This window comes from Molossus molossus, unplaced genomic scaffold, assembly GCF_014108415.1.
Source record: "Molossus molossus isolate mMolMol1 unplaced genomic scaffold, mMolMol1.p scaffold_m16_p_11, whole genome shotgun sequence".
In the NCBI taxonomy this organism is placed as follows: Eukaryota; Metazoa; Chordata; class Mammalia; order Chiroptera; family Molossidae; genus Molossus; species Molossus molossus.
Window position 1 is genome coordinate 39,689,845 of NW_023425346.1, and position 12,754 is coordinate 39,702,598.

The 12,754-nt window shown below is 37.0% G+C and overlaps 1 protein-coding gene across 3 annotated transcripts in view; it reads right to left on the minus strand.

Annotated features, from left to right (window-relative positions):
• The window catches only part of ACVR1C (activin A receptor type 1C), a 79,443-nt gene that overhangs the window by 40,598 nt on the left and 26,091 nt on the right, over nt 1–12,754 (minus strand). For all 3 annotated transcript variants that reach the window (XM_036254229.1, XM_036254232.1, XM_036254230.1), the window contains exon 2: nt 748–978. In XM_036254229.1, coding sequence (XP_036110122.1) covers nt 748–978 — 231 coding nt within the window. The remainder of the gene's footprint in view (nt 1–747; nt 979–12,754) is intronic.

The following is a 12,754-nucleotide window of genomic DNA, read 5'->3' on the forward strand; positions in this document are numbered from 1 at the left end:
TTTATAAGAAGAGTATTTATCTATGTATAGACATTAACGCATCAATAAGCACTGAAATATTACTGTATTAATAAATATTGAAGAAGATTCACTAACATGACATTTTCATGTCATAAGTTAGCTTTTAGTTTTAATTACTTGCTCTTTAATATCCCCCAAAGTTTCAGATCCCAGATTTCTGATAAAAGGTGAGATTAAGGTTTTCAGTATTTTGTAAAGCGGTGGGATAAAACACCATGAAATTGGGACGAGGTAGGAATGTATCTGAACAATAATATCTTTCAGCTGATGAATGTTCTTACATGAATGTGGGCACATAAAGAAGCTATGCAGAAGGTAGTCATAAAGAAAGATTGTCTCCATAACATTTGGAAATCTACAATTTTTAGTTTTGCTCTTTTTTTTCTTCTTTTTCGTTCCTTGGTGTACATTGAAGTGTCTTTCCTTTAAAAGAATCCATTAAAGTTTACATTTACTTTAGGTCCATAATCACTTCCAAAAATGTAATTCACGTAGACAAATGTCTTCAAAATTATAATGTATTGTCAATGTTTTGACAGTCTTGCACAATTTTTAAAAATCAACCTCAGCTAGTGTTGAGACAATACTACTAGTCCAAAGAGGAAGAGGGGCGGGGCTGTAAAACAGATTTTATTTAAAGGAACACAGAACAGGTTGATTTCTACCATGTGTATGATTTCCCAAGAGTAAAAGTAAACTTGGAACGAACAAGGACAAACCCCTTACCTGTTGGAAGGTGCAATGTTATGTTGTTGCAGAAATCTGTGAAGCAGCATTCGGTTTTGGTAACATTGTTGGAACTATGACAGAAGACTTGAGCATTTAATTCTGGCAGCGAGACACAGGACTTTATCACCTGTTCTTTTCCATTGGTTAGCATAACTGAAGCCCAACATGCTCCTTCCGTTTGGCAGGTAAAGTTGGAAGAGTCACACAAAAGACATACACACTTCAGTCCTGAAAAGTGTAAGGCAAAAAAGCCTTAAGATACAAGACATCATGCAAATTCGTTTCATAATACTTAAGTATAGAAATTCAATCTTCATGAAAATTGATGGAGGGATTAAATAAACAGCTCTAGATAAACACATGCTGAACACATTTACCCCCCTCAGTTATGTTGTTTTGTTAAACAGGTTGCCTAATCATCACTTACTTTCCTTGGATTTTTGTGAATTTATTGCTGTCATATTTTAAAACCATTTTCTCATCCATAGTCTAAATCCTTCCATCTTAAGCTTAATCAGCTCATTGCTAAATCAATAGCTCCCATGGAACACTAGGATACAGTAACACAGCAACCAAGGGGGCTGTCTGGCATCACTGGCAGAACATTCAAGTGTGGTTACAGCAGCGGTATAACCCAACAATGCAGTTTATTCTGTTCATTTACTCTTTCTCCTTTAATCTTCTAAGTGAATGTGTTAAACACAAACCTAACCATAGATATCCACAGCTCTAAACAAAATAGTGTGATTCTTTACATGCATGTTCTGTGATATTTAACATTATTGATATTCTCATAGTAACATTGAGGCACTGATGAGCCACGATACTTGCCCCTTTACTAAAGAATACATCTTAGAATGAGAGTCACTTGAACATAGACCGTGACCTTCAGGCAATTTTCTTTAATGAACATATCTATTCAATAAAGCAAAACACATCAATTGTAGAATTTCATGTATCTACTGAAATAAAACGTTCAAAAACTAGATTTTGCTAAATTAATTTGTTTACTTCCCAAGTTTCCTCCACATTCTCCTCTTGACACACACACACACACACACACACACACACACACACACAGTAACTCATATGTTCAAGTGGTGCAGTACTTTTGTTGGGATGTAAAATATCTGTTAGCCAGAAAAGTCCAGTGGTTGTGAGCAATTTATTTAATTTTATTTAATCCCACTGCTTTAAAATAATACAATAATCAATACACTTTTTGTATTTATACTTTAATAAACATTTCTTAAATTATAACTGTCCCCCTACCACAATTATCTCAATTATCTGAATATCCAAATTTTTGCTGTGCAATCATTTTTCCTCAAATAGAAGTCTTTAAATGACTAATTAGTCAAATTGGAGCTAATTTTATACCTAGAACATATTCAATACATAAGTGGGAATTAATATACTCAACCTCAAATACCAATATAAGAGCAAATATAGATAATATTCCTATATAAGTGGGTAAGAAAGAAAAAATTACATGTTGATTAATAGAAATGATATCTTCTTCTGATTATTGTTCTTGACTAGTAAAATATCATCCTCATAAATATTTTCACTCCTATGTGTTAAGACAAATACAAACATTAAAAAAATACTATTTTGTTATCAACATTGGACCAGGCATAACAGCTCATTCTTCTGTTTATTTCAAAGGTGATCAATATAAATATACTCTGTGGTTGATATTTATGTACTGTGGTAGAACTTTATAATCTAGATTGACTGGGATTCAGTAGAACTAGATATATAAAATCTAGGTGATTTGAGTTTTAGGTCACATCCTTTGCATAATGAATTTCATATCATGAGGATCCATCCACACAGATGTCTTCTGAAAGTGAAATCTCTCTAGCAGTCTTCCAATTCCAACCTCACCTAAGGCCTTCAAATCCAAATAACACTAGCTCTGTGTACTGGGACATTACTTGACCCCTCTGTGCCTACATTTCCTTACATGAAATATAAGGAGAATATATCTTTTCATAGTGCTGTTATGAAGAATAAATTAGTTAATCTATGTAAAGTCCTTAGAACTGTTCCTGGTACATAGAAAGTACTATTTAAATATTAGGGACTATGTCTTTCCCTACTGGAGGATAAAAAGCTAGTTGTTCTATGCAAATAATCAAAATATATCTCAAACCCATAAAGAAATAACTGAATGAACTAGGGTACACAGACCATTTAAAAGGCATGACAAGGAAATAGATCTCTTTTTGTTCTGCCCGGTGAGTTCAATGTTCTTATTCTTTTAATTGTTCACACTAGAACCTAGATAGACAGTCCCACAGCAGGGTGGTGTCTGGTGATGGTCAGGATAAAGGCCAGCGAAAGACGGAGGCCCCAGTCCCAGCTCTGTCTCTCACTTGCTGATTGATGTTGGAGATGTTTAATCTCGCAGGCTCTCATTGCCTTCCTCTGAAAATAAAAAATAAACTGGGGGAGGCAGTGGATCCAGAATTCTTGAAGTCTCATATGGTCCCAACATTTTGTGACTGTATAAGTTTATAATTTATGGATTTTCACAATTATAAAATATGGAACACTCTTTTTGATATAAACAAACTGACTCTACTGTGGTTGTTCTTCAACCTCATATTTCTAGAGGCTGAAGTAAGTCTCCTGACACACAATGTCAATCCATTTGTTACTAGACTCCTCATCAGAGTCTCCTTGAGCTTTCTATTTCCAAGAGCAGCCTAACCTGGAAACCAAGGCAACTAAGGACTATGGGCCCACTGAATGAACACAACCGTAAAGTACTCAATAACTCGACATATGTTAGTTTCTCGTGTGCTTATCATTGCGTATAATTCCCAGTGCAACTGTGGGTGTTACCTGTCACTATCTCCATTTTATAGATAATGAAATGAGGCTCAAAAAGATCAAGTGACTGAATTAATATGGTCGTTAGATTACTCAAGCAATGTTGCTTCCATTTTACTAAAGCTGACTTTTTTCTTGAATAGGGATGAAAACCATTCTCCCATCTCACCATTTTCTAGAGATTGTGAATAAAACATAATTCTAAGACAACAGAAAGAAATTAATAATCAACTAACAATTGAGATTTTGATCTCTATTGTCCTATTTACCTTTTAAAACATTTAATATTTTTAAAACAAACTCTACCTATTTATTTTAGGAGACCAGTGGTCCAATAAAAGTCAGTAGCATGGGCTTTGGATCAAGAATAAATATTCTTATCTTTCAGGTTATCTGAGTTTTGTTGTAAGTGTAAACTTCTAAGTACCTAACCTGATACTTTCTCTTTGGAGCAATACTAGCTTCTTATAAAAGTGATTGCATAATAGTTCTCATCAAGAAATAATATGGACACTCACTGACTCTTTAACAGGCTATAAAATTACCTTCAGTTTAAAGTGAAAGGTATAAATCAGAAGAATAGCACAGACCTGGGTAATATGGTTAAGACACAGAAAATGACACCTTACTTTAAATGTTGCACAATGGAAACACTAACAAAATTGAGAATTTGTTGATGATAACAGCTTCAAACATCTGCAAAATGTTCTCATTTATTCCAGGTCAGCTGGCAGTACTATAGCACTAACAGAGAACAAACAGCAAATTACAAGAGCCTAAGATGTATAGTTAACATACAGTATATTCAGCCTTGCATTTTTCATTTCCCACGAAGCCACTACATGGTCACATTGGGTATATAATTAAACCATATTTATGTCAACCATACTCAACATAGAACCCTTGTGTTGCCAATTAAAACATAAGTTGCCATTAGAGATTAGACGTATGCGTTCATAGTTTGCTTTTTTAAAACTGCTGTTAAATGAGTCAATTATACTAGAATATTCCATGACAGGATAAATCTGGTTGTTAGCAGACTAGTCCAGCCCTAGGTTTCTTTATTTTATACTTTCCCATTATATTCTACTTGAGTCCTACGGAAAGAGATAGCAAATGAAGCTGAAGGAGGAGGTAATTATCCGTAATAAGGAGGTCTATTAGATTTTTCCCCACAAGGAAGATTGCACTTTCCCTGTGTCTCCTCCCACCCCTTTAATTATCCCTTTTCCCCCATTTTTGCCAATTAGTCTGTAAAAGCTAAGACATCTGTTATCCACATGGAACCAATGGATGTGCATATTCCCAATCAGCCAGAAAGTAACTTTTCATCCATATTTACAGGTGATGGCAAGCACACTCTGGTATCCAGAAATGTGAAATCTATCAGACTATGAAAAACGAACTAAATTTATCAATTTGCATTTACGTGCCCTTCGTATTAAAAAGTCAAATATTTGCTTGAGAAATTGTCGTTTTGAATTAGACGACTGGAAATATGTTGGTTTTACATTTCCTAGGTTTCCTCCATTTTGGGTCTACATGACAAAATATCTATTGACTAGTGTGTTACATGAATTTCTGACAAATACCTCTCCTCTTTTCCAGACATTAGTTGATTCAATATTCCTAATTTTAGAGCAGGCTAGTAAACACAAAATATTTTTTTAATTTCAGAAGGCTCTCAAATTTGACTTGCTGAGTATGTAATCTTCATCATTTGCAGGCTTCTGAATTAACAGAATGAACACTTCAAGCTCATCAGTGTGCTGAATCTGAAAACACAGCAACGGGAAAGAAGCCAGGACAACCAATAGTCGTGGTCGTGAGGCAAAGCCAGACAGGAGCAAAGAAAGTCAGGCAAAGATCTATTTTTTTCCTTCTGTTCCTTTTCAAAACTTTGTTTTCTCATCAGATGGGCATTTAAAAGCACTTTCCTTTCTTATTAGTAAAAAACAAACAAACAAACAAACAAACAAACAAAAAACAAAAACAGAATAGAGGAAGAAAGCATTAATAAAATATGGGCAGTATAAATGCAAACTTATGGGGCAAACAAGCTTTTTAATAGCGATTTGACTTTTAGAAATTGTATTTGCCAGGCTGTATCCAAGGAAATTCAGATCCTAAAATATAGGAGGAATATACTCAGAACAAAGGAAAACAGTGCCTTTATGCAAAGTGGCAGTTAGGTTCCCCGTTCAAGAAGGTCTCATCCTGCTCACTGAGGAGTGGGACCACCCTAACAGGAGATTCTGTGCAGGGCTCTGTTTAGGAAGATTCTGGCATGTTTTGAATTATAGCATTAGTCATTCTGAATGTCCTGAGTCCAAAATTAGCACTAGATGAAACCTGAGGTTCAGCCCCCCTCTACCATGAACCCCATGTAAGACGTCAGGCAAGTTTTTCAATCTCTCCATATCTTGGATTCCCCGCCTGATATATGATGATGTCAGGAAATGAGAAGATCTCTCAAGACCCCTCCGGTTTTATAGCCCTCTGCTGCTCTGAGCATGCGTCCCAATTCTCAGTATAAGTAATATTAGGGTTATCTTATCTATGATCGATAAAAAGAGAGAGTTGTGCTTAGATATGTGAGCACCCAAAAGAAGGACAAGTTTGCACACAAATTCATGCACTGGAATCTCAGTGAGTGACAGGATCCTACTGATTTATATAGTCCAACTTAACTTCTGCAGTTGCTAATAAAGATGATTTATCTTGTCCTATATTTATCATATGAGAGTCTAATGTTCTTTCCCATATCAGCATGATATTTGGGGGAAGTTCACAGCCTTTCTTAGTTGGGTTAGACATCGAGACGTTTGCCTAATTCCTCAATCACAGTATAAGCATGATCACAACTTTAGACTTTGACTGTAGTCATGTAAGGAAGAAAAATACCCTATTTGGGGTTTCCCATCTGGAGCATCATGTCAAAGATATCAGTGTCCTGCCCTGGTTCGTTTGACTCAGCGGTTAGAGCATCAGCCAGAGGATACAGGTTTGACTTCCAGTCAAGGGCATGTACCTGAGTTGCATGTTCAATCCCTGGCCCCGTCAGGGTTGTGTGAGAGGCAACCAATCAATGCATCTCTCTCACATCAATGTCTATCTCCCTTCCTCCTCCGCCTTCTCCCTCCCTCCTTCCTTCCCTCCCTCCCTCCCTCCCTCCCTTCCACTCTACCTAAAAATCAATGGAAAAATATCCTCAGATGAGGATTAACAAAACAAAACAAAACAAAAACAGTGTCCCTAATCACAGGACATTTTTCTTCTGCTATCCTCCCATATAATTCTTATCGAATTTGAGTTGTTTTCTTACATTGGCAGTGTAAGTGGGTCCTCATCAAGCTGTTTCCTCAGTCTTGAGATACTTTATTGTCTCCTGCTTAGGAGAAGAGTGATGCTCAATGGATTCCAATTACATTTAGAATCAACAAAATCTAAATTGTTATTATGACCTAAGAGGCTAATAGGTCGGTCTGGGTTCTTCCCACTTCTTGAACCTCACTTCTTATGACCCAGTGCCCCAGGCACACTGGTCTCTTTTATAGCTTTTAAATAACAACTTCTTCCCCCCTCACAGCTCTTGCTCTTCTTTTCCTTCTTATTCTTCAGGTCTCAGCTCCAATGACATCACCTAAGACAAATCTTCGCACACTGCCTTTGACATACGATCTTCTGCTCCCCATCCTTCCTGGTTCTTATTGCAATCTGTGATGAGCTTATTTACTGCATCAGCCCCACTAATAGGAAAACTCCATGAAAACAGGGACCTTTTCCTGTCTTATCTGCCATCCTATCCTCAATACCTAGAGTAGGAGATGGCCCATTAGAAAAACCCAGCCCACCTGAATTAAATTAAAAATTGAAGATAACTGCCAAGTACAGAGAAATGAAAAATAGCCGAACTCATAAAAAGACTCAAAACCCTATAACTCTTCTCATTGTGTTATGTTTTCTTTCAAGGTTTTTTTTTTTTCCTATATCAGTTTTTCGTAGTTGAATTCTACCTATAAATACAATATTAAGTATTGCTTTTTTATTCTGTCAGCATCATGAGCTTTATAATCCCTTCTTTATCAGCATTTGATGGCTTTATAGCCCGATCACTAGGTAAATGGCTTACAGCATTTCCTTACTTTTAGGCACTTCAGTTGTTTCCAGTTTTGCAATTAAATAACAGTCTGTTGAATATCTTTGTGGATTAATCTTTAACCAAATTAATTTCCTAGGCTAGAGTCCCAGAAATATGATTATAACATCGGACATTCTTGATAGACGCTGTCAAAGAACTTTCCAGAAAAGTTGTTGCAATTAAGATTTCCTCTGGCCTTGTTTGAAAGAACCCATTTCACAATACACTGTCAACATTAGTCTCACTAATATCTTAATAATATGGTAAATGAAAGTTGCATCATATTTTAATTTGCATTTCCCTACTGATGGGGTTGAACTCTTCCTTTTTCAAATATTTCCTTTGGATTTCCTCTTGGGTAAATATTTTGTCCATGCCATTTATATCTTGGATGAATCTTAAATTTATTCTTCTCAGCTTGAAAGAGCTCTTTACAAAGACAGAAATCCTTTGTTATATGCATTACATACAATTTCTCTCACTTTCATATTTATATGCTTTTGTCTAATGTACCATTTTCATTGTTTCTGGGAAAAGAATCAACTTTTCAAATATTTCCTCTTGATTACCAATCTTTTAGAAAGCACTTTATTCTCTTGCCAAAACCCCACCCAGATATTTCTAAATGTTTAGTATTTTCTTCCACTTTATGATTTACTTTTATACTCTTAGCTACCCCTTAAATTCACAAGAAATTTGATTGTGATGTGAGATAATACATACATTTCTTTGACAGGTGATAAGTGACTTACTTTATGGTAAAGTCCCAGATGTTAAATAATAATTTTTTAAATTATTATTCATAGGATGTTATAATTTTAAAGAATTTAAAGAATTTGCACAAGGGAAATGCAAATCAAAATCCCAATGAGATAGTACTTCACACCTTTTTAAATTGCTATTATCAAAAAGACAAAAAATAGTAAGAGTTGGCAAGGACACAGAGAAAAGGGAACTCTTGTCCCTGTGGGTGGGAATGTAAATTAGGGCAGTCACTGTGGACAGCAGTATAGAGATTCTCCAGAAAATTATAATTAAAGCAACCATATGATCCAGCAATTCCACTTCTGAGTATTTATCTGAATAAAACAAAAGCACTAACTTGAAAAGATATATGCACCCCTATACTCACTGAAGCATTATTTACAATGTCCAAGATATGGAAACAACCTACCTCTCCATGGATAGATGGATGGATAAATTAAATGTAGTGAATTAATCTCCCTTATCTGTGGGGAAAATATTCCAAGACCGCCAGTGGTTACCTGAAGCTACATATAAAAGCAAACCCTGTATGTACTATGTTTTTCCTATACATACATACTTATGATAAAGTTTAATTTATAAATTAGGTACAGTAAGAGAATAATAATAATGAAATATTATAATAATATACTGTAATAAAAGTGATATAAATATGGTCTCTCTCTCTGATAACCAAGACAGCTACAAAATGACTAACAAGCAGGTAGCACATACAGCTTGGATTTAAAACATGAATTTCTGGAATTTTCCATTTAATATTTTTGGATTGTGGTTGACTGCAAGTAACTGAAACCCCAGAAAGTGAAACTGCAGATAAGGAGAGACTACTATATTTACATACAACAGAATATTATTCAGCCATAAAAAAAGAATGAAATCTTGCCATTTGCAACAACATGGATGAGTTCTGAAGGCATTTTGTTAAGTGAAATAAGTCAAAAAGTGGAAAAAATTTACCATACAATTTTATTTATATGTGAAATCTTAAAAAAGAATTTTCTATGTATGGTGATGGATGTTAACTAAACTTAAAAATGGTTATTTAAGTTCTTCAGAGAAACAGAACCAGTAGGATATATGTGTGTATACATATATATGTTTATACCTATCTCTATCTCTCTCTAGCTCTATCTCTAGCTCTATCTATCATCTAGATTTATTTTAAGGAATTGGCTCACTGGATGGAGAAGCTGACAAATCCAAAACCTGCAGGGTAGGCCAGCAGGCTAGAGATCCGGGGAAGATTTGATGTTGCGATTCAAGTCTGAAAACAGTTTGGAGGTAGAATTCCTTCTTCTTCAGGGGACCTCAGTTGTTCTTTTGTTTTGTTTTGTTTTTTCCTTAATGCCTTCAACTGATTTGATGAGGCCCACTCAATTATGGAGAATAATCTGCTTTACTCAAAGACTACTGATTTCAATGTTACTCTAATCCATAACTTCACAGCTATGTTCAGACTGGTATTTGACCAATAGCTGGCTACCATGGCCAAGTTGACACATGACATTAATCATCACAAGTATTTACTACATGTCAAATATTATGGTAAGAGCAAAGGAAGGAAGAGAGAGAGGAAAGCCAAAAGAACATTCCTTAAAGGTATTGAATTAAAGGATATTATGATAGCATGCTAAACCAAGTCAGGGATGGTGTAGTGTCTTTGGACACAGAGGCTGAGCACTGGTTAACCCAGCTGTGGTTAGGGACGGGGTGGTAGGAAAGGCTTCTTTATGGTGTATCTCGAGGAGCACAATTGTTCTTCATCGTCCTCAGCCCCCGCGTCTCCCCCATGGGGAGTACCAGCCCTACCCCACTCTCTCAGCAGCCCTCAATGACCCTCCTTTCAGCCCCCATCAGCCTGGGGAAACCAGGGCAGTCCTTATTCACCCCACAGTGGGGAAATAGCTCCTGCTATGGGGCTGAAATATATGGGCACTAACTCCCCCCACCATTTGCCAATGGATTCTTGTCATAGCCATTCCCCAGACAGATCTCCATTTCTGGTCCCTCCAGGCATCCCTAGAGTAGCATGGTTAAGGCTCAGAGTCCTCCCCAAGTGACTCTTGCCTTTTCTTCACCTGATTGGTTTTCAGACCCTCCCTGGGGTTCCCAGTACCCCCAGGCTTTCAGCTAGGCACTGGCATGCGTGAATTCCAACCCCCATCAGCTCCTGGCTAGCTGCTCTCCCCATCTACCCTAGAGATACTTGCGCCTTGAACACTTTCCCAGTGCGCAGGAGTACTGCCTACCAACAGCAAGCAGAGGGCTCAGGCTACTTTTTACAGAATGACTTAAACTCTGGAGTAGCATTTCTCAAGCATTTTTAAAACCCGTGTCTCCTTCAGATAAACGTAAAAATCTCACACCCTTAGTTTCCTCTCATTTGAGACTTTGAAATGAAATGTATAGATTGTCTAGAAACAAGTCAACCCAGTGGTGACTTGAATGTGCTTTTTCATTGGAAAAGTGGCCCTCAGCTCCCCAACCCCCTTGAATACATGCTCCAGCCTGGAGGAATGGCTCAGAAAGCCACTGCCCAAGAGATAGAAATCTATTAAAAGAAATCTCTTACTTGCACTGAAAGAGTCTAGCTGTCCAAACACAGCTAGTGAAGTTGTTCTAAATTATAAAAACAAAAACAAAAAAAAACCCTGATGAGTACTTATTACAATTTGCCTGTTAATTCAGGTCCTATTGTCATGTTGCTATTCACATAAGATCATACTTGATAGAAATGATTAACAGATTTGGAGATTTCACCGACCAGATCAACATCAAAAATAATTTTGGGACTCAACCAAAGGTTGCACTACATTTTTTCTCTCCCAGGGAAAAATACTGGAAAGAGGGGGAAAAAATAGACCACCTTCTAATGCCATCATTTCTAAAAGAAAGAGAATTATAATACCAGCCAAGGAAGGAAGGATGCAAATCTCGTCATTGAGGACTGGCTTTCCCAAGATCAAGGGTATTTTTTAAAGTTGCAAATGTTGAAAAAACATAATTGTCGCTTACAATGTTACATTTCTTTTGTGTTTTTAGGACACAATTTGCTAACTGGGGCTGCCTGTGCATCAGAAAGAGGAGCTTCAGTGTTCAACCTGTTCCTGGACAGCCAATGGCCGCGGTCCACAGAGGAATGTTCTCTAAAATGAAAAAGGCAATCTTCCACAGTGCTGTTTTCACTCAACATGGAATATTCTGGAAAACTTTTAAAAACTGAGTAATAATAGCCACCCATCCATCCCAAACTACAAAGAACACGAATAGTGGCAGATTAGTTGTCTGGCTAACAAGGGGCTTCCCTGCTCGAGGGATGGGCTGCTGGGCCTTCTGGGTTCAACCCAGTGAGCTCAGGCAGATGTTCCTCTGCCAGAAATTCACCCCAGGATGTCTCCACCAGCTCTGGGGCACAGAGCTTAACACTGTATTTGACCAGCCTGCACATCTTGGTCTATTTTACAGGACTTGGAGTGTGAGGCACAATTTTTGGATTATTACAGACCTATGCTCAATATGTTGCCTGTCAAATCTATAATTTACTTGTTCAGGAATATACCACCATACTGTAACATTCTTTCCATGGGAAATTGTGGTCAATTATAACCAATTCCCAGAAGAGATTCCTGCTCTGTGGTATGGACAAATGAATCCATGTAAAGAAAAGAATGCAGGAATTCTGATCCAGTCAGGTGCATTTTGGAGACCGAGGGTTCTTATCCTCGTTTTGTTAACATAGACTTTGAGGCTTCTGTGTCCTCAACTGATCCACCCAAGAAAGAATTCAATGAGACGATCTCTAATTCTTCTAATGGTCTATTACCTTAAGAAATGAATGTATCAGTGGCCACCACGCAGCATCAGAAACTGCTCTGAGTGACTGCACATCCAGAGAAGGAAGAAGCTGCTGGTCTGGAATTAGAGCTTATGGTAGAAACCGTGCAGGACAACACTGTATCACTCTGATAAACACTGAAGTGAACAACCTGAGGTCATATGTTGGAGGTCCATTAAATCATAGAAGTCTACCTTTATATTTTTAATCTCCATGAGGTAGGGAAGATAGAAAGCACATGGGAGAGGATCACAGAGCATTTGGTGATGAAAGGAGAATATGACATAGTCTTTTTGGGAAAGATGGAAGAAAATATAAAAAGTTCATAATAAAAAGACATAAGGTTTTAAAAGCTAAGGATGCTCTGACTTGTTTAAAGAAAGTAATTAAACATAATCAGTAAAGCCCTGGTCAGGTGGCTC